This window comes from Schistosoma haematobium, chromosome ZW, assembly GCF_000699445.3.
Source record: "Schistosoma haematobium chromosome ZW, whole genome shotgun sequence".
In the NCBI taxonomy this organism is placed as follows: domain Eukaryota; kingdom Metazoa; phylum Platyhelminthes; class Trematoda; order Strigeidida; family Schistosomatidae; genus Schistosoma; species Schistosoma haematobium.
The window spans coordinates 32,967,480-32,995,285 of NC_067195.1; the positions used below are offsets into that span (position 1 = coordinate 32,967,480).

A 27,806-nucleotide genomic window follows, 5' to 3' on the forward strand; every position below is an offset into this window, starting at 1 on the left:
GACAGGGTTGCCCAATCTCACCATTCTTCTTCAACTTTGCCATCGATGACATTCTAGAAACAGCTCTGATGGATGTAAGCAGTGGCTGTGTGGATCTGTTGCCTGGAGAAAGACTTCTCGACCTTGAGTATGCGGATGATATTGTCTTACTGTGCGATAATGCCCAAGCCATGCAATCCGCACTTAATCAGTTGGCAAGTAGTGTCCGTAAGTATGGTATGTGCTTTGCACCTTCTAAGCGCAAAGTACTTTTACAAGACTGGCGGGACCCTGATCCTGTACTCACCCTGGATGGTGAGCAAGTAGAAGTAGTCGAGAAGTTCGTGTATCTGGGTAGCTGCATAAGTGCTGGTGGTGGCGTGAGTGATGAGATCAATGCACGTATAGTGAAAGCCAGAGCAGCTTATGTTAATCTGGGCCATCTTTGGCGCCTTCGTGATGTCAGTCTGGCTGTAAAAGGTCGAATCTACAACGCGTCGGTGAGAGCAGTTTTGCTCTATGCTTGTAAAGCCTGGCCTCTCCGAGTTGAGGATGTTAGATGACTGTTTGTGTTTGATCATCGTTGTCTCCGAAGGATTGCTGACGTCCAGTGGCAACACCATGTTAGTAATGCAGAGGTCTGGCACCATCTTGAAACGTCAACTTCGGTGGCTTGAACATGTTCTACGAATGTCGTCCCATAGAATTCCTCGTCGAGCATTATTTGCCGACCCTGGGACTGGTTGGAATGAACGGAAAGGTAGTCAATGTATGATATGGTGTCCCGATGTGAAAGAAAGCTACAGAGGGCTGGCTTCTGTTGGTCTTTCACGACTCCCTGGTTGGGGTCCTAGAGATGGTGCAACACAGTGGCTAGAGACGTTGTCAGATATGGTTCAGAATAGAAGCCAGTGATCCTGCTGTAACTTTGTTTTACCTTCCTTATGAAAAGTGACCGTAACTTCTTTAATTGAAAGGATCCTTTCTGGTTGTACCTTTCTGTTTCCCCCATTATTATTACTGTTATTATTATTATTATTATTATTATTATACCTTACACTAATCTATGGTCGTTATTGTTCTCTTTTTTCTTCTACGCTCCTTACCTTCTTTTGCTTCTCTTCCCATTCTCATTGTTTTGTGTGGTATATATATATTTGGTGCCCCTTTGTACCAATATTTATGTGTTCAAATAAAATAAAATAATAAAATAATCATTCCGAAAAGTTCACATATCTGACCTGTAAATTACATATCACGTTACTGATAGCGCTCCCATAAAAGCAAATTCAACTTAAAGTACATTTTCATTGAAGCATCCCTTTCTTAAAGTACATGGTTCCTTATTTATTTTTAAAGTAGGTATCAAGGTATTTCATAGTTTTCAAGGCTCATTGTTCGTTTCAAATCTGTAATTGTCACCAATAATTTTATAACTTCAAGTATTTAAATATTTCGTAAACAAAACTTATTGTTTTGTATTAACTGGTTACTCTAATTTTCTCATCACTTAGCTGTGGGATGTATCTCGTAAAGGCTGCATAAACACTTACCGGGGTCATACTGGTTCTGTTAACATGATTCGCTTTTCTCCTGATGGGAAATGGATTGTTTCTGCTGGTGAGGATGGAATAATTAAAGTAAGCTGTTACTGAAATGTTTGTTAAAATAATATGAAACTTGTATACTTTTGTAAATAACTCCATCTTCCACTTTGAATTGATTGATGACTTGATTTACCACAAATGTTCGAATACATTAACTGTTTCAACCATTTAATTCAAACTTTATAACCCCTTGTTTTTTTTGTTGTTGAAATTTTGAGGCATATCTGTACCTATTCATAGAGTCAGAATTTTTAATACAAGTCGTCGATTAAGTATACTATTGTTTCTTAAAAGTGCATTGTCAGCCTCAATACAGAAATTGGGTCCAGATGAATACACCAAAGAGTCATTTGGAACTTTACATTGGTTGTTTGTGTGAAATAAACGATGACATACACAGAAATCTTTCAGATTACTATCAGATATAAGATGGGAACATCACTCTATATTTGAAAGCTCTAGATCTTAATAATTTATGAAACAAAATATATTTTCAGAACATCCGCCTGTGATAAAATCTTTTAATATAGAGATAATCGATCAAGTTTATTTATTTTTGAAGCTATCATTTGACAAACTAGTATTAAAAACGTAGCTCTACCAAGTTATTTTGGTTTCACAAAATGAGACTAAAAATAAGCAGAGATAAATGGTGGCCAGCAGTGGAATCCAGGACGTGCTTTTCTTCCAGTTCGGGATTCGTAAGCTGGATGTACCTGGATCTCAGAGTTCATGTTCACTCCGGGACTCGAACCCAGTACCGTCCGCTTCAAACGCTGTCGAGTTATCCACTTATCGAGTCTAGATAGCCACTAGCTTGTGCAATAGGGTGAGGTTTATTTCACTTTTGTATTGTTTGTTTGAATCTTCCCACAGACGTTTCGGACTGCAATTAATCAGTCTCTTATTGGCATGTGTGCTTCCTGTACGGATTGCCTCGATATTGCCTTAAGTCACAAGCATTATAAGCATAGTATATCTGGATTTCTGCTTTCTTAGAACGGCAGCAACAACTGCATAATTATAAGCTAAAAATATAACTACTCAAACATGAGTTCTAATTCTATTATGACTTATGACCCTACTAATTTATCACGTCCTTATTTATTTATTTATTTGAACACATATATATTGGTACAAATGGGCGCCGAAGACATATGCGCCACACAAGTTACTTGATTTGTGTGTGGGCTGTGATACTGCCCGGGTGCCCAGACCAAAAGCAGGTAGTTTTCTTAGTGGGCCACACCCGGAGACTTCGACCTAAAGGTCTGACCCACAAGGCAGTGGAGCATCATTGGGAGATGCAGTCCCATGGTAGCCGGTGAATAATTGTTGGTTTATATGCCATTTGTTCCCTCAGGATACTGGAGCCAATGTGCACCATTGGTCTAGAGTCAGGGTTTTCCAACTCCCCTAGGTGAACCCTCCATGTCCACCAACCCAGTTAAAGTGCCGGACATTCGCTTTTCGTCCTCTCAATTTCGTAAACAACAATAATGCCGCGAGGAGGCAGTGAGATCGCCAATTAGACACCGACTTATACAACCAGACCAATGACGCATAAACCTGTACGAGCAGTCTAGAGTTCTTATTGGTCCTCCGAGATAATAGCTTCTCACCTAACCCAGTCAGTTCGGGGCAGACCGCCAATATCAGCCTCCACTATACGAATCATATATTTCAGACATACTTGGTTTATATACAAACTTGAGAGTAGTAAGTCGTATAATATTAGTTAATAGGTCAAATAAAAGCTTATGATAACAGGAATAGAAATATACATATAATATAGTTAATTAATAGTTATCCAGTAAGATTATATTTTACTATTCATCCTTTTCATGTCTGATTTCAATTCTCGACGTAGTATGTTCTTCGGCCTTCCTCTTTTCCTTTTTCCCATCAGGATTCCAAGTTAGCGTTTGCCTCGTGATGCAGTTTGGTGATTTTAAAATCCATTTATTCATGATTTCAGCAGCCGTATCTCTTTTAAGTCCGATATTCATAAAAAGAGTTTTCATTTGGACCGTTGTTGCATTTTCAGGATTCTGTCTTGTTGTTAAGTTCCTATAAACAAATCTAGGTGGGTAACTATTTCTGATGAATATCTGTCGAAGTTAAGGTAGCTCTTAATCTAGCGTGTTACTAGAACATATCCGCCTTGTCCTAGGGGATAAAGAGTGAATCTTCTGTCTTTCTACTCAATGTGACTCAGGTATGGAAATTCGTATAATGACCATTCCAGGTGGGATTTTATATATAAATCTCTGTAAGGAACCATCTGACCTTATTTTCAACCAGACATCAAGAAAATTCGATTCCTCGTTCTACTTTGCTTCCAATGTGAATTGACTTGAGTGATGACAATTATTGAATCAATCCAAAATTTCACTGGAATCCATATCTTCACAAATAATGAAAGTATCATCCACATATCTCCTATACAATTGAAATGAAGCTTGCTTTTGCGTACTAAAGATAAGTTGCACTATTGAGAAGTTTTACTCATAAGTAATTACATCTTAGATTGTTATACTAAATGCTTCTGATGAGAAATAAGTGGTGTAAAAACATGTTATTTATCTTGTACTACTCGATCTAGTAATCCGTATGTTGACGATGCGACTGTAACCCTTACTACTACTACTACTACTACATTAAATTTGTTCTTTCAACACCGTATATATATATACGAAACGTGTCGTTTTAACGCTAGTGTAATTCTTTTTTTACAAGAATTTGCTAAAATTGGCGTTATAACGATAAAGTGGTGAATTATGTCTGTTTATCACTGTGCTATTTCTTATTGCTGTTTCGAAATTTCGTTGGTTCTTACTTCAAATATAAAAAATCCCCACTTTGTCCTAATTTTTATTTCAACCAATAGCTTTGGGATTTATCAGCTGGTCGACAGTTGGCTGAATTAGTCGGCCATACTGGACCTGTTGTTGCAGTTACATTTCATCCTACAGTTCTTCTGCTTGCAACTGCCTCAGCTGATCATACTGTCCGTTTGTATGACTTGGAAAATTTCACACAAGTTGCCGTCACTGGACCAGAATTAAACGCCACTAATGTGAGGCGTATTGCATTTCATCCGGATGGTGTGTGTTTGTATGTGGCTACAAATGATTATCTCAGAGTGAGTTTGTGTCTAGGCATATATATATATATATATATATATATATATATATATATATATATATATATATATATATAAGCCTGTATACCGTTAGTTATATAGGCTAGTCAACATTAACTCTTCGAGCTTGTTAAGTCCCGTAACAGAATTGTATTTTCAACACATAAAATTGAAACTTTGTATTTGAAATGGTGTCTCTTAACAATATTTGAATAAGTCACTGCCAAAATTTTAGGATAATGATTAGTCACTTTTAATAATGAGTGCTTACATGTATTTATTGCTATGAATTGACCAATGTCATGTTTTAGTTTACGGTGCTTGTCGATTCTCATTGAGTTAGACATACTGTAAATCAAATAGTGTACCACGGTGAACCGATATAGTTCTTTTCATAAATTTGTGTATAATTGTTAGCGGGACATAGACTGGATTAAAGCATGCTCAATGCACGATTGCTTTGGTGCACGCTGATTGGCTAATTCTTATCCGATCAGCACTAGTCGATGGTTGGAGAATACTCTAGAATCTTCTCATGTAAAGACTATAAATATACTAACGTTTTCTCTATTGTACTGCTGACTTGCTTCTTACTTGCATCCATCTAACCTTGTTATTTGGAATATAATCTCTTTCCTGTTCAACCGTGTTCTGATTTGGGGTCTTGTCGAGTGATTTGGTGTCCAAGAATACTAAGCAATAGGAATAGCTGGGTCATAACCGTAAGAAAGAGATTATAACAATAATGAATTAAATTTTCTTGCTTTGAAATCACTTTGGTTATCGTTCGCCATTCATGTTCACCGAATGCACTGTGCTGTCTGAAAATTCAGACTTAACCAGAAGATAGCTACCATCAACAATACAGATAAAATAATTAAAAGAAATTTTTTCTTATATATTCTTCTTGAATTATTTGTCGTAGTCAAATTTAGGGTTATTTCCAGTACTCAAAGTAGCTTGTGTATGTTTTACAGATTATTCTTTAATTATAAAGAAATGATTATTCCCAAGCTCTGAATTGTCCCAACCCTATCTTTTCGTCTTATAACATTGTATTATCTGACCTGTCCTTCTATAATCAGTTATCTGGCTATTCATATTCATTTGTACTAGTGTACAAAAAAGTTGCCAAAACATTTCGCATGCATTTCTTTATGGAAGGTGTTGAGAAAAAATCAGATTTATTGCAACCACTCATATACACTTCGATACAGAGAAGTAAGACATATGTTTATCTTTTCAGCATAGGGTTATGGAGACTTGGATTTCATCGAGTTTATAAACCAGTCTAAATTAAGCCACTATTTAAAGCCTAGAAGCAATGGACGGCCGTTTCGTCCTATTATGGGACTCCTTAGGAGTGCATATTCACAATAACACACTCGGGACTCTAAACCAGGACCTTCGGTCTCGCTCACGAATATCTAATCTCTAGACCACTGAGTCGACATCTAACTGTGTGTATATATTTAGTAGTTGTTACATGTTAATTTTCCACACTACTGTTTTATAAGTTAGTATAATCTCTTTCTGTTCTTATATCATAATGAATAACTATTTATTTATCATAGATATATGATTACGAGAATATGTCTTGCCTAGAAACTGTACACGTTGGTTGGCGTGCTGGTGGCGGTTTGGACGATATGGCTGTTGCTCCAAGTTTCAATCAACTTGTTGGTGTATGTATCTCAAATTCGCTAATTACTACTTATGTTGTGGATGTGAAGTCTTGCATACCATTCACTGCAAATTATTCAGATAATATTGCCGAGTCAAATAAAAACGTTTGTGTACAATCAACTCAGTTGAATACCACCAGTGTGAATACATCAACCAATTACAGAGATAATGACAATAGTAATAGTATTCCTACTATCCATCCTGTACAACAGATATGTGGTAATAGTAATCTTGCCAATTATATGCAAGTAAGTTATTTGACGTTCTACTATGCTTCTATTTCATTAAAAAGTAAGATAGTTCATATATCTAATATTCATCTACAAATTTATCTGATGAACTATAAGCGTCACTTCATGAAATCTAGTAGTTCTACTCAGCTTCTTTAAGCGCTGTATATTGAAAGAATCAACTGATCGTAATCTCAAGGGTTGTGATCACCCTACTCATTATTGCGAAAAATATGTCACGTGTCGTTTGCACGTTTCTCACCTACTCTCGACTAGATTTTTTTCAAGCTTATGTTTTTTACATCATTGGGTGAAGTTATTAGTAGTGAAGATTAAGAGTTCTTGATTCAATCTCAACAGGAATCTCAAATACGGATTATTGTACAATTAAACAATAGTTCCATATTTATTGAGAATTTTCAATTGCTATATAGCAGGAGATATAGATTGTTAGTGAAAACCCAAGTTAAAAATTTTCAAAAACATTCTGTTTTGCATCTGTCGATGACTGTATAACAAAATGCTTATCTTTCCCTTCTCAAGCTCTTTTGTATTCTCTCTATCCACGTTTTCCCAAATTTCATTATTTCGAAAAACTGTTGATATGAAAAAAATAGATTATTACAATTACATTCAGGAGTAATACGTAGACTTAGCGCGTAAAATTTCAACCACTAATCGAATTTATCTCTTAAACTGGAAGAACACTGGAAATGTATTGATGCAGTATTCACTTTAATGAGGCTATAGCTGTTCAGCGATAAGGTATCAGTCAGCTTCAATCCAAGTCGTTGGTTTTTCAAATATCCAGTAAATCCATTTTACAATCCAATTTTACTGAATTTGTTATATTTATTATCTAGTGAAAGACTTGATCGTTTCTAATCAAACTTATGTACACATCCTATTCATTAGATTGTGCTTGACAAATTTGCAGCTTATTGATTTAGATACTGAACTTTCAACCAGTGGGTTATAGGTTTTTAAAGTTGCTTAATTTACCAAAGTTTAAATAACCTAGTAGTGCCACAATTCTCACACAATCTATACATAAACGGTTATCGAATTACCGTTTTTGCTCGTTTGTTTTTTCACATAGTAGTCCAATTCATTGAACGATAAACTTTTCTTGATATATATATGTATATTTATATGTTGGGTAGTCTCATATGTTTGTAATTGTAGTTGTAGTCCTTGTGTAGTTTTGCTATTTCATTGATTTCGGTATTAACTTCACTCTGATTTATCATATATCCTACAATTGTACTTAGACTAGTTAACCTATCTTGGTGATCAAAATCTACTTCTTTAAAAAAAATATTTGTAACACTTATGTATTTATGTTGCCATTTTGAAATAATCCATAAACAATACACCGTTGTCAGTACGTAAAATAGGTTTATTCAATTTCACAAATGTATTTCTGATGAAAAAGCAAATCAATCGATTGGAGATTTTTGGTGATAGATAACAACATAAAGCTATACTCAAAAGAGCATCGGTTGAACTCACCATACTCCACGACAGCAATAATCAGTTGACAAAAATCAAAACGAAATACAAATAAGAAATAAGCAAGAAAGGTATATATATGAAAGTCATAGTATATTAGTACTAATGAAATGTTCAAGATTAAGATCAAGGCTAAATATATGTGCGTTATTGTGATCGATTCTGCGTTAGTTCTCTTAGATTATCCAATTCTCTCACTATTTATCTTATTTGAGCCTCCCCTAAAAGAACTGGACTTTCGGCATTATATGATGCGGGAAACAGTCTCCATTTGACCCATTTTAAACCATGTACTTTTCAAAATATGCACAGAAACTAACCTGTCTATCTGGGATCACTAACCAATCAGCGGTTTACCGTGCGCGTCATGAAATTAACAACTAATGTCACTAAAGATGAAGGAACTGTAAATCGTAGTGTGATTTCTAGGGCTTTGTACATGTATAATGGCGCATATTTTGGTCGTTTAACGTTCACCTAAACTAAGCGTTAGAATTTCACATTGAGTCGATCATTTAAGTAATGCGAAGTGAAATATAGCGGTTGTACTTTTATATCAGATACCTTTATTTGAACAGTAGAAGAATAACGTGGATCGCAGAACAAAATAAATTCACTTCATTTCATGCCTTCATACCAGCTGCATACAGCCTGAAATTACATGGAGTAATATAATTATAAACCGAGATTTAAATTGCTATAGTCAGTAAAGTTTCAGTGAATGTCCAGAACGGAACCAAAAATCATAAGAAGGGGTATGCAGTTGATATAAAGGCATGAGATGGAGTGAATTTATTTTCTTCTGTTATCTACGTCGTTCTTCTAATGTTCGATTTTTTTAAGAGAAATAGTTGCATGAGATCCCTTTACCTTTGAACAAATACGACTATTTCAAATTATTGTTGTATGCCATTCTAACAATTTATGTTATGGAAATTGCGCTGACAAAGCTAGGATAATTATCACAATTTTATCCGAATTTATGTCGCAAAATAAACTCTTTTAGATTCCTTATCCAGTTGACCAGTCAGCCAAAGAAGCTAGTCACAAATGTAAAACTAGTAAGATGTTTAATTGTGATAAATATATGGGCAAGTTCATTATGGGATTTAGTTTAGTTTTGTATTTAATTCAGAAGAGTATTTGTACACTCGTTACAATGTCCATAAAATTGTGCTTAATGCCTTTTCTGTCCAACAGAGTAATGAACGTCCATTTACTCGTTGTGGTTCATCTCCCTCAAAAGCTCTAAGTTCTATAGGACGTAAAAGTTTCTGTCTTGTCGCTGAAGAAAATCTTCAAAATGTTATGAGTGTGAGTTCCTATATTTCTTTTATCCCTTTTCGGGATTTCATACACTGGATTTTTTATTGTACAATTTGTACTCTAAAACTCAACTATCATATTTTCTCATTACATGGAATATACATATCATTTTCTGTTGGACAGAGGTTTATGTTTCTTAGCTAACTTAGCTGCAGATCATATGTTCTTTTTTGTGTGGCCAGCGTATCTTACTCCAATTCGGATGAACGTATGACTACGCTATAAATATAAATCTTCCATTTAACTCCAAAGTGGGCTGGTAATTAATCTTGAAGTCATAACCTAAGAGTGTAGTTCCCCACCGTTTCAGTCTGTTTACTGTGTATACCGGAATTCCTTTCTTCGACCCAAAAATGGCTAGCAATGATTTATGGTCAGTTAATAGAGTGAACTGGCGTCCAAATATCATCTCATGAAACTTTACGGCAAAGATGATCGACAACCCTTCCTTCTCGACCTGACTGTAGTCACGTTCCGCTGCAGTTACCGATCTAACCGCATTTGATATAACTTTATCAGACCCATCTGGCATGATGTGAGAAGTCATTGCTCCAATGTCGTAGTTTGAAGCGCCTGATGCTACTACAATGGGTAAGGATGGATCTCAATGGGTGAGAAACAGATCCAAGACTAATATTTTTTTTAATTTCCTCAAAAGCAGCTTGACAATTTGCGGACCAATCCCATTTTACACTTTTCGCCAGAATGTTATTTAACGGGACACGTAGGTGATGAAGGTTAGGAATAAAAGCTCCATAATGACTAACTAGTCCCGAAAAGGGATCGTAGTGTGAGGACATCCGTCGGTCTAGGCATAGTTTCTACTACCTGGGCATTCTCTGGATCTGGTCTTCTGCCATCTTTGTCGATTATAAACCCTAAGTAGCGTATCTTTGCATACAAAAGTTTCATTTCTCTGCACAGAGCCGAAGTTAATATTCGGCTATACGCGACAGCACTTGGTCGAGCTTCTTTCCTAAATCTATCATATCCCCCTTCCCAACCAAACAAGTTGATGGAGCCTAGTAGGCCCTTCTGGAGAGAAACAGGCCACGTCAAAGCACGGAACAACTACCGGGGCTAGAATAGCTGTTTTTGCAATCCGTTAGATTTTGCTGTTGAACGAGCAACATGCATCACTTTTGTAAACTTTTTGTCGTTTTCCAATCCAAATGTAATTGTGCTGTGTTTCTCCGTGGATTTCGTAATCAGATTGAGGATATCGGTAAGAGTGGGTGATTAGCCCGATCTCCACCACCCGGGTTACCGCTCACGTTAGTTCATGAGTCATTCGTCCCACTATCCAGGAGGCACGACGCGAACGTGTGAGTCGGATTTTGTCTCCCCTATCATATCTATTCTCATAATTATTATATCATCCAGATAGGCTGCAGCACCTGTAACATCTAGTAACATAGTGTCCATAATACCCATTAATCTTGAGAGAAACATACTTTCTGCGGTTATGGGAGCTGGTTCTGTTAAGAGCTACCGTTACTTTCGCTGTTCGCGGCTTGAATCTTTTAGAATACACTTTCGGTTGACGATGTTTCCGGGTTTTGCAATGGCTTTCTTTGTGTCCTTTTATGGAACACGTAGTACAACGATGATTTTTAAACGGGCAAAATCTTTCTAAATACCAACCGTCACATAACCAGCATGGGGATGATGGTTTGTTGCTGTCATTACGATAATTGTGTGTGCTAGAACCTTGTAAGACTTTTCTCTCTACTGCATTGACGTAAAGGAACCGGGTTCTGTTTTCTACCATCGAGGTGTCGTGCTTCAAATCCACTAACTTTCGGCATTCGCTAGTTACTTCTTCTAGGATCATGTTGGGGCAATGTTCGAGCTTGATTAAAACTCTTGTTCGGATGTCAGCATCGTCGGCTGAGCGCAGGCTACAGACAAATACTAGGCATTTAAACTGGTCTTCTCTCATGGAAGACAACTTGAACCCCTCACATTCTTGGTTAACAATTCCTGCATGTTTCACCCAGTCATCTCCTGGTTCTTTCGTTATTTTCAAGCATTGGTAATGGATATTAAATAGAGATGGCTGTTCTCCAAAGATTTGAGACAGGATTTTAATTGTTTTATCAAAATTAAAATCTCGTGGGTTCTTTGGAAGAATAAAATCACTATACCGTTCATGTTCCATCGTCCCAAGTTTTCTTATAAGTATTCTGACTTTCGAGACGTCATCCAGTCTGCAGAGATCAATACGGAGCAGATCTTCATATTTTTTAAACCAAGAGTCAAAAGTAACACCTCCTACACCATCAAAATTAAATTCATGGATTGCATTAATGACTTAATCAGTATGGGATACCTGTAATTTATTAGAAGCAGGGTTTTGCTAGGATAGACATATTTCCTGCATGAGGGCCTCTATTATTCTGTTTTGAGACTGTTCAAACTGCTTCTCTTGATTCTCCATATGTGCTTCCAGTTGCTCCAAAGAAATATTCATTGTAATTTTCCCCTCGTCACTGATAAGTTTTCTAATTGAACGCTAGCTTCGGTTCCTAAGCTCTTTAGTAATCCCCAGGCTAGATCTCCACAGCAACTTGAATATGAGAGAAAAAGTGCGAAATATGGAAGAAGCACTTTACTCCAAAGGTTCGTTTGTGTGCAGAAAATCCAGGGTTTTTATAGTATTTTTGATGGTCTTGGGTTTCAGGGAAATTCTGGAACGCTAATAAACATCCAATCAGAAAGTTGACATGTGACTTTTCACTTTCTAGATATTTCCGGCAAAATTTTTAGTGAGCGCTGATCGAACCAAATGCTTCTCAGTGTTTTCAGAGCCTTTGTTAGCATTTTTGAGAGGTTTTCTGGATCTCCCTAACAACTTTTGCAACGAATTCATTCTGTATGTTGAGTATTTTTCTCCCTGCTAAGCACATATATCTCAATCATTTGACCGTCTAATTGTTAATTAAATGTGACACTATTAACTAGCAGTAATATTGAATTTCAACCTAGAAGTGGGCTAATTACACACATTATCCCTAATGGATGGCATAGTTATGCATTTACCCCTACGTAAAGTATATGTAATCTTGAAAAAAAATCATTTGATTGTTCTGTTAGTTGTTTGTCCGTTTTTAGACAAGGTGAATTGTTTCACTAACTGGTTTTGATTTTTTCTGTAACCTATATTAACACGCAGATTTCCTCTTCAACCGTATATTTTATTTTTCAGGAGGATCCTAACGATCCTGATGCACATTTACCTTATCAACCTACAACTGAGGATAGTGAATCGCTCAATGCAGCTGATATAACTGATCCAGATGAATATGATAGGATATTTAAACCACACCACACAGTTCCACGAAGTCCTTCTCAAGTAAGAGCTATGACTTCTAGAAGAAACGTTTCAAGTGAATATGGAACTGACGCAATCACAAAGCTAAATTTCGGTCTCCCTCCTTCATCACCAAACATTGTGAATCCCACACCCCATGAAGCAAAATGCGTCCAGTCAAATATCTTATCAGACAGATTCACTTCGGACAAACCATTTACACCTCCGAGTACCACTTCAGCTTGCATTTCCAGAAGACCTCATCAAACTACTATCTCACAAGCTGGTATGTTTTATTTATTTCAACATTTCTTATCCTGTTTTCCCACAAATATTTATTTGGTAGGCAGAAAATACTTTTTTTCTAATCTTCCGACAAGCTTCTTTTCTTATATTCGATAAGTTGTTAATAAAATCTTCCTGACAAAAAAAGTTTCAGTTAAGAGAGATGGTTTGTAATTATTAATGCGTAGTCAATAATCATACTAGAGTTGGAAAACTGTTTTATTGCCTTCGAGAATTAAATGACTTCCCAGAAAAAAATTGTGCTGTTCTTATATCCCCTGGTACTTATTGCTATCAGATTTATTCATATCTCAAGTACTTCTCCTGCACGCCTCTCAATATGCCATTGATCAGTCTTATCAAATATTTCGAGTTTTTTTCCTGTGAAAATAAAACCAGCCAGTTGCACCCAGATAGACCTACCCTACAATTTCCAACTTACAGATAATGTGTTTGGTGAACTCTGATTCTACGCAGTGTAACATAATACTGAATTAATATACCTTTTGACGATAAATCCAATAATCACTTCTTCGTATGATTTGTTAATTTACCAATTTATGTATTAAGATATAGTTCCAGTTTACTTCTGAATTAGAAAGTTTAGTTGAATCAAGTGACTAAATTTAGGGTATCTGAGTGAAATAAAAAAATTTTGTTTTCAATCTTTGTTTAAGCCCGAATAATTTCAAATTCTCCACACCCACCGGAACCGATTGAAGTGGAAGATTTTCTACCTGTAAGTTGTGATTCTCTAAGACACAAAATATTGAAAACAATCCTTACATTGTAAGTTTTCTCCTGTTAAAATATGAAAATGATATCGATGTATAAATATGGCGTTGTTACTGAATTATTTGGTGGTCATCAGTTGTTTTGCTAAGTCTTTAAGATTGGGTACTTGTCCTTTGAGAACTTTAAACTTTTTCTCGTAGACATGCTGGATTTTGTAATCACTGTTTGACATATAGGCTATACCTTTAATCCATCGTATTTTTCCTAGTTTGTACAAATGATGATTTATATTGTACCTCCTTTTAAACCTCATATTAGAGGGCCGAGCATTTAGTCATTATTATCATATCAAAAACCTGCTTTGAAAATAACTAGTTCAGTGTTTTGCTTGCTTGGAATTCACAAGTACCTATTTGTTGTTTTGGCGTGAGAAAATAGTTATTTGTATCAGAAGGGGTTTTGTGGAGATTGTAGTAATTTTAAACAGTTGATATCATGAGTCAATTGAAGCTAGACCACCATGGAAAACCTGGAAGCACTGGACGGCCGTTTCGTCCTGTTGTGGGATTCCTCGGCAGTGCGCATCCACGACCCCGCCTCGCGGTATTCTAACGGAGGACTTATCAGTCTCGCCCCAGGCGCTTAACCAACTAGACCACTGAGCCGGCATCCAATGGTGTTAATGTCTGACTTCAACTAATCCACGAAATTAAGCGACACATCCACCATTGTCATCAGTGAGTTACTACCTCACAACTGACCCGGTTGAACTCCACTGGTCACTGCTTCTCACTAGAACTCCAGGATATATATCTTGAAGCCAGTCACTAGTGAGCATATGTTGATTAGTATCAGAAGGGGTTTTGTGGAGATTGTAGTAATTTTAAACAATTGAGATTATGAGTCAATTGAAGCTAGACCACCATGGAAAACCTGGAAGCACTAGACATACTAGTGGATAGACTGATAGGCACTTGGTGTGTCACATATACATATATTTATTTCTCTGCCCTTTGTACTTATTTGATTGTCGGTCTGATTGTTAACTAATAAACCTATTAGTCAGGCAAAGCACGCATTTTTGGTGTGAGTTGTCTTGATACTGATTGGAATAGTGCTGGCTGAGTACCTAATATAGAGCGAGTGAATCGTATACACATATCACTCGTTCACTATTCGTTCTAAACAGTATAGTGTCTCATTGGTGTAAAGGTGGGAAGTACGAGCGTTAATTCATTATTTTATGCAGGATAGGACAGTGAATGTATAAATACGTGAATTTAGTACCATTACTATTCACGGCCATTCTGACTTCGCCTGTCTTGTTAAACTTTTAGCAATCACTGCCGACTATGATGGACTTTGCATTGAATCCAGTCCTTCAAAATATAAAAAACCCGACACATGATAAATCTGGAAGCCTTCATGAACCATCAGAAGCAGAATTGTTATTGAGAATTCGTAAACCTCACGATCCTTTCGTGAAAGTCATGTCATCACGTGTTAAAGGCTTGTCAACTGTTCGTGTGATGTGGAGTCCAGATAGTGTGAAAACAGCTGTTGAGTCTGCATTAATGATGAATGATACTGCAATTTTAGTCGATGTTCTTGGAATATTGTCAAAAAACAGGTAAGTGTTTTAGCTCTTATGTTCATCTTACCATACTTTTAGCTTTTCCTATGATGACATTAGTTTATGATGTAGCGACGGCACCATAATCGCTCGTCTATTCAGAATTAATAATTGAATTCGTGAGTCGATTAAAGCTAGACCACTATGGAAACCTGGAAGCACTGGACTATCATTTCGTCCTAGTGTGGGACTCCTCAACAGCTCGCGTCCATGATCCCACACAGGATTCGAACCCAGGACCTTCGGTCTCACACGCGAATGCTCAACCTCTAGACCACTGAACTGGCATCCAACGGTATTAAAGTCTAACTTCAACCAATCGTGAATGCACACTGCTGGGGAGTCCCATACTAGGACGAGACGCTCGTCCAGTGCTTCCAGGTTTTCCATGGTGGTTTAGCTTTAATCGATTCATGAATTCAACTATAAAATTACTACAATCTCCACAAAACCCCCTCTCTGGTAATATTCGTAATTAGCTAAAGTGATGGTAAGTTGTTTCAGTAAGTAGTGAGAACAATTATCTACTTGACATTCTACATTCTTTCATTGTGTATCATCCAGACCTAAAATTCACTATTCAAAAGAAAGTAAATCCGTCTGCTTGATTTTTCGATTTGCTTTTGATGGGTCGAAATGATGAATTCCTAAAGTGACCCATTTATTGAAGATAAACACGGAATTGTCAACTAACTCTCTGTTAGTCAATTAGTGTCATAGAGTTAACGTTTTATGGACTAGTGGTAAATATTTATTTTAAAAATGATTTTTGAAGTATGATGTTTTTCAAAATTTGTTGTGAGAATATATGCTACCAATTTAAGAAACTTTCTGTTAAACGATCGGTTCGTTAGGGGGTTTTTCACCTCTCAGTTGCTCAACGGGGTTCATATTAGAAGCAAAAAGATGAAGGTAAGTTCTCGTTTCGAAAGTTCGTTTGAGGGTGTATCTAATGAAAAAAATTCATTCGTATATACTAATCGTTTTTAGTACAAAGATCAATATTTATTTATTTTGTAATTAACTTGTTCGTTTATCTTTCAACGTTCATATTTTTGTGTAGAAAATATTTGCATAATCTATGCCTATTATACTTGGTCCATTCATGACAAATTTTATCTGATCCCTGATTTCTTGTTTATCTCTATTTATTCAGTTTACTGTTAACTTCTCAGGTACTTATGAGATTACATTGACTACTAAAACATCACTAAACTGTTTATTGTTAGGACAAAGGGTAATGTTCAATCTTAAGAATACTGTCAGCATAGCAGATGGAAATCTAGGTGGTATTTAGAGTTCTAAATGCACAAGGATTGGTTACTGAGTAGTGACCTATACCATGTTTGTCTAGTTCTTAGTGCTGGACGAGTTTTATCAATCAGATTGCAATATGGCCATTAGACAAAGTACCCCGATATTGCTTGCAGCATATTTTGTTATTAGATGTCTGGATGAGACTTTGAACCCTAGATTTCTTTCCAGCTGGTACTCATCGCCAAGAAGTACCTAATGCTCCCCATAAGATTCTGGATTCGTTAGCCATGAAATATCATTTTAGAATTACTAGACATTTTTTTCATAGTCGTAATTACTTTGCCTGCTGCTTCTATGTATAGGCAAATGTTTCTTTCTGCTTAATTGAATGCCCATAATGCGATTGTGATTGAATGTTCATTTATTCGGTATTTTTTATTGTTGTTCAGTTTTGAGGACTGTCAGTTGGTATTTTGATGTCAATTTCATGATAAGTTACCACTCAACTACAATCATCAAGCGACCACCACTTTATTTGTTGTTTCAGTGGTCAACTCCTACAATTAACAACAAAAGCCCCCTACGATAGCAATTTTTTTCACTAAGCGGTGACTTTTAGATGTAAAAAAAAGTAAAAGTGAATTTCCAATGATGATCTTTTCTGATGAAAGCTACGAATAATTGGTCAAGTATTATCCCTAAATCCATTGTGTAAATCTAATTTAGGCTAATTTAATCGTTATTTTCTTTTTAAGAGTTAGTAACCAAATTATTTACATAAATATTGATCTTTGTTCAGTTATATTAACAGGATGTTGGATACCTGATTACTAGTCATGTGTTGAGGAACTATCAAAGGAATTTGTAATGATGACAACCAGCAGGCATACTGATTTCAGTCGTCAATTAATTTTTTCGGATGTGTATTGGTAAAGACTGTTCCTGTCTACTAATAATTATGTGGTCATGTAAATTTTGTTAATCAGTCCTATTATTTTGCGTTGATGGAACAATTCACAAATTCATCACTAATTGTACTCATTCCATCCCAATTATCACTACAAAGAAATTTCTAGCATAGCATACTATTCTTACAACAGTTATGGTATAGTATCAAATTAAATTATCCAATTATAACCACCAAATGGCAAACTATTTGAGAACAGTCTGTATCGAATAACTGGTTTCACTAATTATCTTAGTTATATACACGGAATAGTTGTTTTATTAGTGTTGATAAACTTAATTCTTACTAGTTACGTTAGTAATTTCAAAATGTCTGTTCTTGTTTGACTTTATGAACTGAAGTTGTTATAATATGTTGGAGTCTAGTGCAAGCAATTAGAACGATTTTTCAGTGCTTTGAGTGATCTGATCCCATTCGCTAGTCCCTGTAATTGTCAAGAATAATTTCCAGTTAATTTTGTAATTCAGCAATGATATTTGTTTACTTATTCACTTTCTTATTAGATAAGATAATAACAGAATCAGTAGTTATTTTCATTACATGTTGATATTTATATTTAAGCTATACAAACTTGTGGGTAATGATCAAATTTTACTACTCTGGATCTTGCTTAACATATAACTCTGTTACACAAGACGTCCGTATTTCTTTGTGAACAGACTTTCCTTTTAATTTTCACTCTACACACACACACTCTCATGTTTCCGATTAGGAGTGTGACGGGTTAGTCATACAGTTTTTTATGGAATCAATTTTAGCTGACCTGTATCTTAGATACATCATAGCTTACATTGTGTTAATATTGTATTGTATTATTGTTCGTTGAATCTTTTTCTAACAATCGGTTTAAATACTCTTGTTGTACTGTCGGAGCTTACTTGTTTCTAAAGTTCATTTTCGATGCTATGAAGTTGACCAAACACTGTCACTATTCGTTGTGTATGATACGAAGCATTTGATGAAATGTTTCATTGTTAACAACGTAAACGGTTGGGATATTTTACACTATCGTAACAGCTATTTATATGAGTGAAGGGCTGGAATTCAACTAGAAGCTGTGTGAAATTCATTATAAAATAAAATCACATAAATATAAAGTTGCTGGTAATTTTAATCAAGTTAAAAGTAACGAATTGTTAAAAATTCTTGACCTCAAACAAATTCCAGATTCTTGGTAAACTAAGTTTTCAGTAACCTATTCTTTATCACATTATGTTTTCCTATTTTTCTGCCCTAATTACGTAGTTATTCTGATTTGCATTTGATTGCTTAGAAGTTTATATATGCTGATTTGATGACGTACTATTTCAACCTCTTAAAACCATACATCACTAGTTTGGTGACTTAACTTTTCATTGTTAGTTCATAAGTAGTTAGATATATTCCTCCTATCACCCGGAGAATGGATTTGAGGTAAACACCTGGATTTATTTTGGCCCGTCAAGGTATTTACTAAATACTACATCATTTTCGTATATTTTGTCTGTTACAGTGTCACTTGTCCTCTCTTATGTGTTTGTTATTTGTTGTGTAAATGTTATTTCATCTCCTTTTAATTATGTTTTCTGTTGGCTTACTTTAATTTGTACATAATTTACTTATGTTTATTTCTGGTACGGTTCAGCCGTTTTAAGCTTTACATTTATGGTTGTTGTTTTTCAAAGATTTAGTTAGAATGTAGTCATTTTTTCTTGTGTTGTTCTTCAACGATTAACACATGAATATATCACTTAGGTAAAAATACATGCATCCCATTAGTATCTGTTTCTTGAAGCTGGAATGTTCCCAAGATTTACTTTAAAACTGTTGGTTTCGTGCGTGTACTTCCGAAACCACTCAATTTACGCGTATCACTACTAGGCTAGGAACTTCAACTACGTCTACATTTAGCGGTGCTAACTGTTGACTCTTACTTTCCAATGATGTGTACAGCGTTGATCTGCACTTGAGGCTTCCAAACATCAAACAATAGTAATCCAACCACCCAACCGAACGTAAACATGAACAAACCAATTCACGACCAAACCATCCAGCTCAGAGAACAAAACTCCACCAAAACCAATTCACTCTTCAGCAGTCAGAGGAAATCTTACAAGAGAGTTGCATAATGGACACCTCGAACCAACTGGATTAAACCTATCAATCCACACTCCCACTCCATTGATTCCCCAACTTTTTGGTGAGCTAATTTAAGACCTCCGTTCATAGTAGCTACATTTAGGCGATGGTAATAACCACTTAACGAAGATTAGACTGTAGCGTTTAAGGTCTCTATCCTCCCTTCTGTCATCCACCAGTCCTAAGTCGATTATGATAGAAAACCACTTTTATTTAGTTATTGATTAATAAGTGAAATAATAAATCTAAGCATTTCATGCTGACTTCTTGCATTAAAAAATTCATACGAATGGGCTTTCCTCGGAGCCGTTCAAAAATTATTTAGATATTAAATTCCTGTGTGTGTGGTGTATGCTGACAGGTATAAGTAGTATGTAACATCAGAAGTGAAATACCTGACAACAGAAGATTGGATTGATGAGAACAGGAGGAGAAACTGACAACAATTGGAATAACAACAGAATTGAAAGAATCACGAAGCATGTAAAGGACAACTGAGGGAAGATGTGCAAATAATGTATAGTTTTCATATTTTATGAGGACACTTTAATTTTGCATTAAATAATAAGTCAGTTATCCCTACCAAGTTTTTGTTCACTACATATATACCTACCTTTAATAATTCAAATTATATATACTGAATCATATGCTACCTTTTATCACTTATTTAATATGATTTTTATCATAATGTTTTTATCTTAATATACTTCTTAAAATATTGGAGTTTTATTCCGGCCAACTATTTTATTTTTTCCTTTTTGTGCCAGCAAATATTGGAATTTGGATCTAGTCAGCTTTCTATTACCTCAATTAGTAGAGTTGATTCACAGTAAATATACCACGTAAGTTACATATGATGTTTGTACATTAATACATAGATATACTTGTCCAGGTATCCTCCATAAAGATGTACTCAAAAGTGCGAATGAAAAGAGGCTCATATTAGTGACGACAAGGACCTAGTGGGCAATTTAATAATACAATACACTGGTATATTATCTGACTAATTATAATAAATAAAAAATTAGCATCAAAAGCGCAGTTTATTAGTGTAGTACGGATGTAAATGTTACTTACATTTTTAAATTTTCAGAACACTATTTGCAAACTTGGGACGTCAGAGAGAAGTTCGTCTGACAACCACAAGGCGTATGAGCTTTGTGACAGTCCTATTTGTTCTGTTTTATGTCTGTGAAATATAGTTTATGAAAGTAGAAGGTATACGTAGGTTGCAGGTGCCTTCGCACTCTCGCTCGTATGTGCTGAGGTCGTTGAATTTACAATACTCAGATTATATACAGCGTACTAGGTAAGGATGGCAAACTGATTAACTAAATAGTGAGTGTTTATCAACTAAGGTTGTTGGGGACATGTATTACGTATGCTCACCCACAGCCTACCTCGACGCGGGATGATGGCTGGCATAAGGGTAAACTGAAAAAAAAACCGGAGGTGGTCTACTCAATATGTGACATCAGTCTGTGAAGACATTGACTGTTGGACTGAGCTACGCGGGTTGAACCGAACTACTAGGTTGAGGTCCGATTTATTAAAAGGTTGTAGAATTTGGATAGCATGGTTCTGATCCAAATGACCCAAATGGGTTCACCTTTATCTTCTAGTTTCTCAATCTCCCATTTTTTCTTCATGCACACCTTTCTATTCTGTCTTTTCATATCATATTCCTAATATTTAATCTTGCTTTTTATCATTGCTACTACATTATTTCGATTCACCTCGTGCTGATCAGATGTAGCAAATTGGGCCAGCGCACATTTGCATCGGGCTTTATTTTTATTATGTCTCTCCGTACATATCTAGATGTAAAAATTAGACTTGTGGGCTATTTCGCGTAAATTGTTAAGTACCAATTTGTTTCCTTAATTTCCTAAGGTCATTTTTGGGCGTGCTTCTATCACATTATACTTCCTTAAATGCTGTTATTAGACTCCTGCAACGAACTGCTCGGTCCCCAATTCACTCAAATGCACCCTTTTTTAGAACATAAATGAATTTACATATATTCGGATTACCGGGACCAATAAATTGGCTAGAGTCTGTATGCTACCCTTCTACCTCATTGTTCGCCTTGTAAAAATATATAGCGAAATTTGAAACGGCCTCGCACATTGTAGATCTTTGATCCAGATGTCTTCAAGAGAATTTGTGAATACTTTGGTTTCTCCTTCATTCTTTACGCAGAATGGTAACCCCATCGAAACTCCTAAACCCAGTTACCACATCTGAGACTGATGCAACTTTGATTCTACCAACCACCGAATCTCCAAAGCAAAATTCTAATCTGTACTATGACTTGATGATTGACATTGCCTCCGTCATATTATCTGGCCTGGACGGCATAAACAACCTCATATTCCATTTGGACATGCTCGTCGTAATTTTGATAAAGCTGAATCTTCATAATCAGCTGTGACAGTTAATGAATATTCCATCGGTATATGACTGAGAATATCACTCTGACAGTTTCCGATTCTGAGTTTTACTTTCATATAGAAGTGAATCCTCCCTTTTCTCAATCGTTATGCATTCTTATAACGGATTTAGTGGATCCATTGAACTTGGATTTAATACTAAAGTTTGATGGTCATGTCGTGCTCGCCGAGTTGTCTGCTCCATCTGAGTGACAAATGAAGTTGATCCGATACCGTATACAACAAACGCGGAGATGACGTAACTAGTATTTAATTTGTCACTTCTGTTGTTGAGTCTGTTCAATTATTTATCTTGTCGATTAATTTTTTGCATCTACATTAGCCCTAAGTAGGGTGATATTCTGTTCCATTAGTTGGTTTGCAATAGTTTCATATTTCTTGTGATAGTATTACCTATACTCTATCTTACGATATTCTATACGTTTTGGAATCTATTTATTGCTAACTATGTTCTCTTTTCTGAAGACCTAACCATTCACAGTCAAAAATTCAGTTTTCTTGTTAATTTTTAAGTATTTTAGTTCCATCCCTATAAAGCATCAACATTATATAACTCGGGATGTAGTTTGTAGTCTTTAAATGCATTCTGTATCTTTCCAAACTCTAGTCCGACAATTCATTTTATGAACAAGCACACCTGCACTACAATTAACTGGTCGTTATTTAGTTTTACATCTTTACATTTTCTGTCACTTTACTCCATACCCAAATAAACCATTCCAAAACAATTTGTTGGTTATTTGTCATTCACTTGCCTGTATTAATGTTCAACCCTTGTAAACTCGCTGTAGATTTGCTATATTTCATTCGTTAACATAATATTAGTGACGTCATTTTATTGTATTATTAAATCGCCCTTTTTTGCGCGCACCCTAGTTGGAGTAAACTAGACGATAATTAACATTTGATTAAAAGTAACAATCTTTTCTTTTCTCCATCATTACTAATCAAGAAGAAAACTAAAGCATATACTTAGAATCTGTTCATTAATTTATACATCTAAATTATCAGATATAATTGTGTTGGTTGTTTGAGAATAATCAACAAAAATTTATAAATGTAAGTCTTATTTTTCTAATGATGCCTCTGAACATGGAAACGTTTCCTCTTTTTGAAATACTTGCCTATCTCATTCACGTCTTAGTCAGTCATACCATATCTGCTGTGCTTTAGTAATTAAAGCGTTAAGCTTTCAGCTGCTAAGTCCCACGTTCGAACCTCACTTCACATACTTAGGTTTGGGCGACTGGATAGTATCATCATCCCTCATATCTGGAGTGTACCTGGTGAATAAACTGGTTTTAAATTTTTCAATCCTTCGATATACTGAATACGTGAGGCAACTCTATGTTAGTTGAAAGTGGTTCGAGAATATAAAACCTATTTGTCTGTACTTCAGTTTGCAAAGAATTATAAATTACAACGGACATTTTGGTAGTATGACTATTGGATATGATACCGTTTTATTGGACTTCTGCTCCTTTTGGTGATTCTGATATTGATCACATTTCAATTGTTCTTTTTTAAAAAAACATGATTTTCCACTCACTTTTTGAATCACGTATAATTTGTTGATCTATTCATTATAATACCGGAAACTTATGGTTTATTGTAGTTGCACATTAAATAACTTTCATGATGTAGACCAACAGCTGGTAGTTTATCATTTTAATTGTTGGTTAATGATTGTCAAAGCATTTTATCTATAATTGTGCAGTTAATTAATGTAGTTCTAAATATTTGTAGCAGAACAAACACATTAAGTATTTATTCGAATATATGTCTAATATTTGACTATTCACCCTTTCATCCAATTGACTGATTGAATGTATGTTCAGTTACCTGGGTTAAGTCAAGTCAAATTCAGTGGTGGTTAGCTTCATTTCGAATAAATAAGATGGTTATCTGTTGTCAAAATAACCCCAATGTACCTGTTCTTTGTTCACCACTTTTGTCAACGAATAAAAGAGTACTTCAAGCATTTATGAATACACCTTGTCAAACCATAGTGTTTTTAAATGTAGGCTGATATAACTGAAATAATATTTTTATCAGTAATCACAACTATTATTCAGAGATGTTTAATGAGGATAATAAAAGCCGTCTGTTGATCAATTATATGATGTGACCATTAGATAAAATGAGATCTGAGTTTTTAATGCTTAACGAAGCCTTGTCTTATTGCTATTCTATGTTGTTACCGTTTATTCTAAAATATCCACTTAGTTAAACTAACACTGATATCGAGTTTGCGAACATTTGTCTAAGTGTTTACACTTTACATTTTCATGCATGATTTTAACCTTATTTTTACTTAATCTTGGGTTTTAGTCATGTTGAAACAACTTGTCAAATAGTTCGTGTAATAATCAAAAATTTTGCCCCGGTGATTCGCCAAACTATCGAAGGCCCAACTCCACCTGGAGTAGACTTGATGCGAGAAGAAAGGTTGCGCATTTTTGGGTTTTAACTGTTATTCTAATTCATATCATATGTATTAGAATGTGTATAGCGTTTTATTACCTGTTTTATAATTGATTCACAAGAATTTATACGCAATCATGCTTAGAACTTATACATTCTTATGTTATATATTATCTAGAAATCATAGCATATTTCATTTGTATGTATATTTATGTTGTAGCTATTTCATCTCAAGCCATAAAAGTCGGTTCACACACGACTGGACGGTTTGGAATCATGATTAAAAAAACCATTCAGTTCCTTACAGATTGTTTGTTTACTTCTACTTTTTTCCCAATATTTAGGTTTTGATTCGTTTAGTTTCACCCACACAACTATACAGCATAAACGCAGTTATATTGTTGTATGCTATTCTCATGAAATCGACCATTTAGAAAGAAAAACAACCACTTAGACAAGACTACAGTTTATAGACGAACCAATCAGATTTAGGATTATATGTCTCGAAGTTCGGTGCGAAATTCGTTCACCCATCTGTCTAAATAGTGTTTTGGCATTCTAGCTGATGTTAGTTCGTGATGAAAACCGCAAATTTAATTGCTAACCTCAACCAGTAATTGTTAATCACAATCCTTATTTTTCACACTGCTTTATAACAACCATCTAGCCCTAGCAAGTGGGTGGGCGTTCTCAAGGTCACTTCGGCTCCGCTCAAAGGTCGTCCATAAATTATTGTTTCATCACCATTTATTTTTCCCACTCTTTTCCAAATGTTTAAAAGTAATGATGAAGCGGTAAACTCAACGTTTAAGGCATTCATTTATTAACTAAGAGGTTGCAGATTCGAATTCCGATTCACGTACTTCACTTTGCGTAGCCATGTAGCTCTCATATGACAGTACGCGTTTACATCGACCACATAAACGTGTGCTTACTTCAGTAAGAGTATTCAGAAAATAATTTCATTATTGAGAATTTATGAGTCGGTATATCAATCATTCTCAGTATTTCTCGTTTCTTAAATTTAATTGCTCTGAGTACAGAGTATTTATTGCCTCAAATTTCATCTCCTTTTCATATCTTTATGCATGTGAAAATGTATACCAATTGACGACTGATTCTATCCCAATCATTATATCATCACCCATAATTTTCTTGTGTATAGTTTCTCACTAATCAAACAGTTTTACTAAGTATTAACACTACACTTGTTTCACTCAGGTTTTTGTTCATTGAGCACATCAAGCGAATGTGTTCTACTGTACTCCAAATGTTTAATTTAGTTTTCTAAGGTTTAGATTTATAATTTCAGCTGTGAAAATAATTAAACAGAGGTTGCAGTTTTTATTAAAAATTTGTAATTTCAGTTCACATGATACTAAACTTGGTAACTTCACTTATTTAATGTTGTAACCTTCCATCTAATTTTCTAGACGTCGAAAATGTCAAGAATGCTTGTCCCATTTACTTACAATACGTTCAGCGTTAGGAACTAAAGATGTAGCAAATAAAGCTGGTCAATGCGGACGTGAATTAAACGTGATGTTTCAGCTGCTAGTATGATAATTTACTCAAGGAGGAATGTTTTCCTGTATATTTCTAACTTTTTTCTACTGGGATGAATTCTAAAAAAATGATTATAAACGCTGTAATCCGGTACTGCTGCATTTCGAAGATGAGATTTATGCCACACACAATTCTTGTCTGTTATATATTTGATATTGTATCATTTTGTTTCTTTATTTTATTTTCGCTGTGAAGCCAATTCCAATGTTTGTACATATATGGTAACATCTTCTGAATGTCGTTAAAGGAGTTATGCTATATTCCATTACTGCTTCTTATACACAACTTGCTGTGTCAAAATCAACATCAGAGATGTTTTTGAGCTTAATTTTTAGTCGTTTTTATTTCTTCCTGTTATATCTAGAACTTACATTTCGCTTGTTATACTGCCTATAACTTGAGAACTCGGACGCTTGAACCCTCCAAGTTGCAATTCAGAAGACTAGTGAAACTGAATCTTATTCTAAATAGTGTCAAATATGATACAAGACATTCAGGTATTAATAGTTTTTAATAAAAACAAACTCATCACTACCGTCATCCTATCCCTGTGCAGTGATTTTTAGAATTTGTCCGATTGGGAAGTTGCACATCAAGATTCTGTAATGTTCTTTCACAAAATAATTGGATGGAATATCTTCAGCTCTTTCAAAGTTTCCTTGAGTTCAACGGGGTCCGTCCCTACACTTTTCTTCCTGTTTTTGTGCGTTTTGTTCTCCAAAAGAACATAACCGGTCGTTTAATAATAAATATCTTTGTGTCGTCAATACACAGAAATATCACCTACTCAAGTTAGTTGTGTATAGTGTATTCCATGATAAAGTAATACCATTCATAGTCTAGTCTTATGTTCACCGAGTAAAGGTTTTATTTTTCGCTCCGTTTAAGTTTATATTAAGTTTCATCCACTACATTTCACAAAATCATTAACGTTTTACGTTCAGAGTCTCAGTCCGTTGTTAGTTCCATGAGAACTATAGATTACTATATGGTAGTGGTCTTTACATCAATGAATTGTCTGATATCTCATACATTACCGTTCGAATCTCAGTTGTTACAGGCGGAATTATTTTGAGCTACAGCATCGTTGTAAACATGACTTAACAGTTTAGACTTGGATAGCTCATGTTCTTCCCAATCCCAAATGTCGTCGTCATCGAAAAATTAACTAATCAGTCCAAACAAATAACACTCGGGCTTAGTTAGTCACAAATTACTCAATGCTGTAATGAAATAATGAACCGGAATGGGCGACAAATCAGTCCTCATGTCGTCACCAACAAATGATATATTCTATCTGTACAACTAGATCTCTACTTTTAAAGCTACTTCTGATTCAGATTTGTGTAGTAAGGACAGAAGGCCTGCGGCCTATGTTATTCCTTTTCTAGTATGCTTCTGTGAGTGTCCAGTCTCCTCTTGAAAGTGTCAATTAAAGGTGCGGACACCACTGCTTCAGGCAGCAGGTTCCAAGTATTGATGACTCGGTGTGGAAACCTGTATGCCACCGGTATTTTGTTCATTCTTGGCTTTTCTACTCGCCTGCTATGTCCTCTGGGATGTCCCGATC

General features: G+C 35.4%; 1 protein-coding gene across 2 annotated transcripts in view; it reads left to right on the forward strand.

Annotated features, from left to right (window-relative positions):
* KATNB1 (Katanin p80 WD40 repeat-containing subunit B1) overlaps positions 1 to 27,723 on the forward strand; it is a 35,316-nt gene extending 7,593 nt beyond the window's left edge. Inside the window, exons 4-13 of one of the 2 annotated variants that reach the window (XM_051211091.1) lie at positions 1,494 to 1,619; positions 4,477 to 4,731; positions 6,306 to 6,665; positions 9,360 to 9,473; positions 12,694 to 13,084; positions 13,761 to 13,822; positions 15,156 to 15,448; positions 20,561 to 20,635; positions 24,578 to 24,694; positions 26,104 to 27,723. In XM_051211091.1, coding sequence (XP_051071126.1) covers positions 1,494 to 1,619; positions 4,477 to 4,731; positions 6,306 to 6,665; positions 9,360 to 9,473; positions 12,694 to 13,084; positions 13,761 to 13,822; positions 15,156 to 15,448; positions 20,561 to 20,635; positions 24,578 to 24,694; positions 26,104 to 26,233 — 1,923 coding nt within the window. In that variant the 3' untranslated portion in view covers positions 26,234 to 27,723. Of the gene's footprint in view, positions 1 to 1,493; positions 1,620 to 4,476; positions 4,732 to 6,305; positions 6,666 to 9,359; positions 9,474 to 12,693; positions 13,085 to 13,760; positions 15,031 to 15,067 lie in introns of both variants that reach the window. The other variant, XM_051211090.1, reaches the window with a different exon arrangement.
* Positions 27,724 to 27,806: the final 83 nt, after the last annotated feature.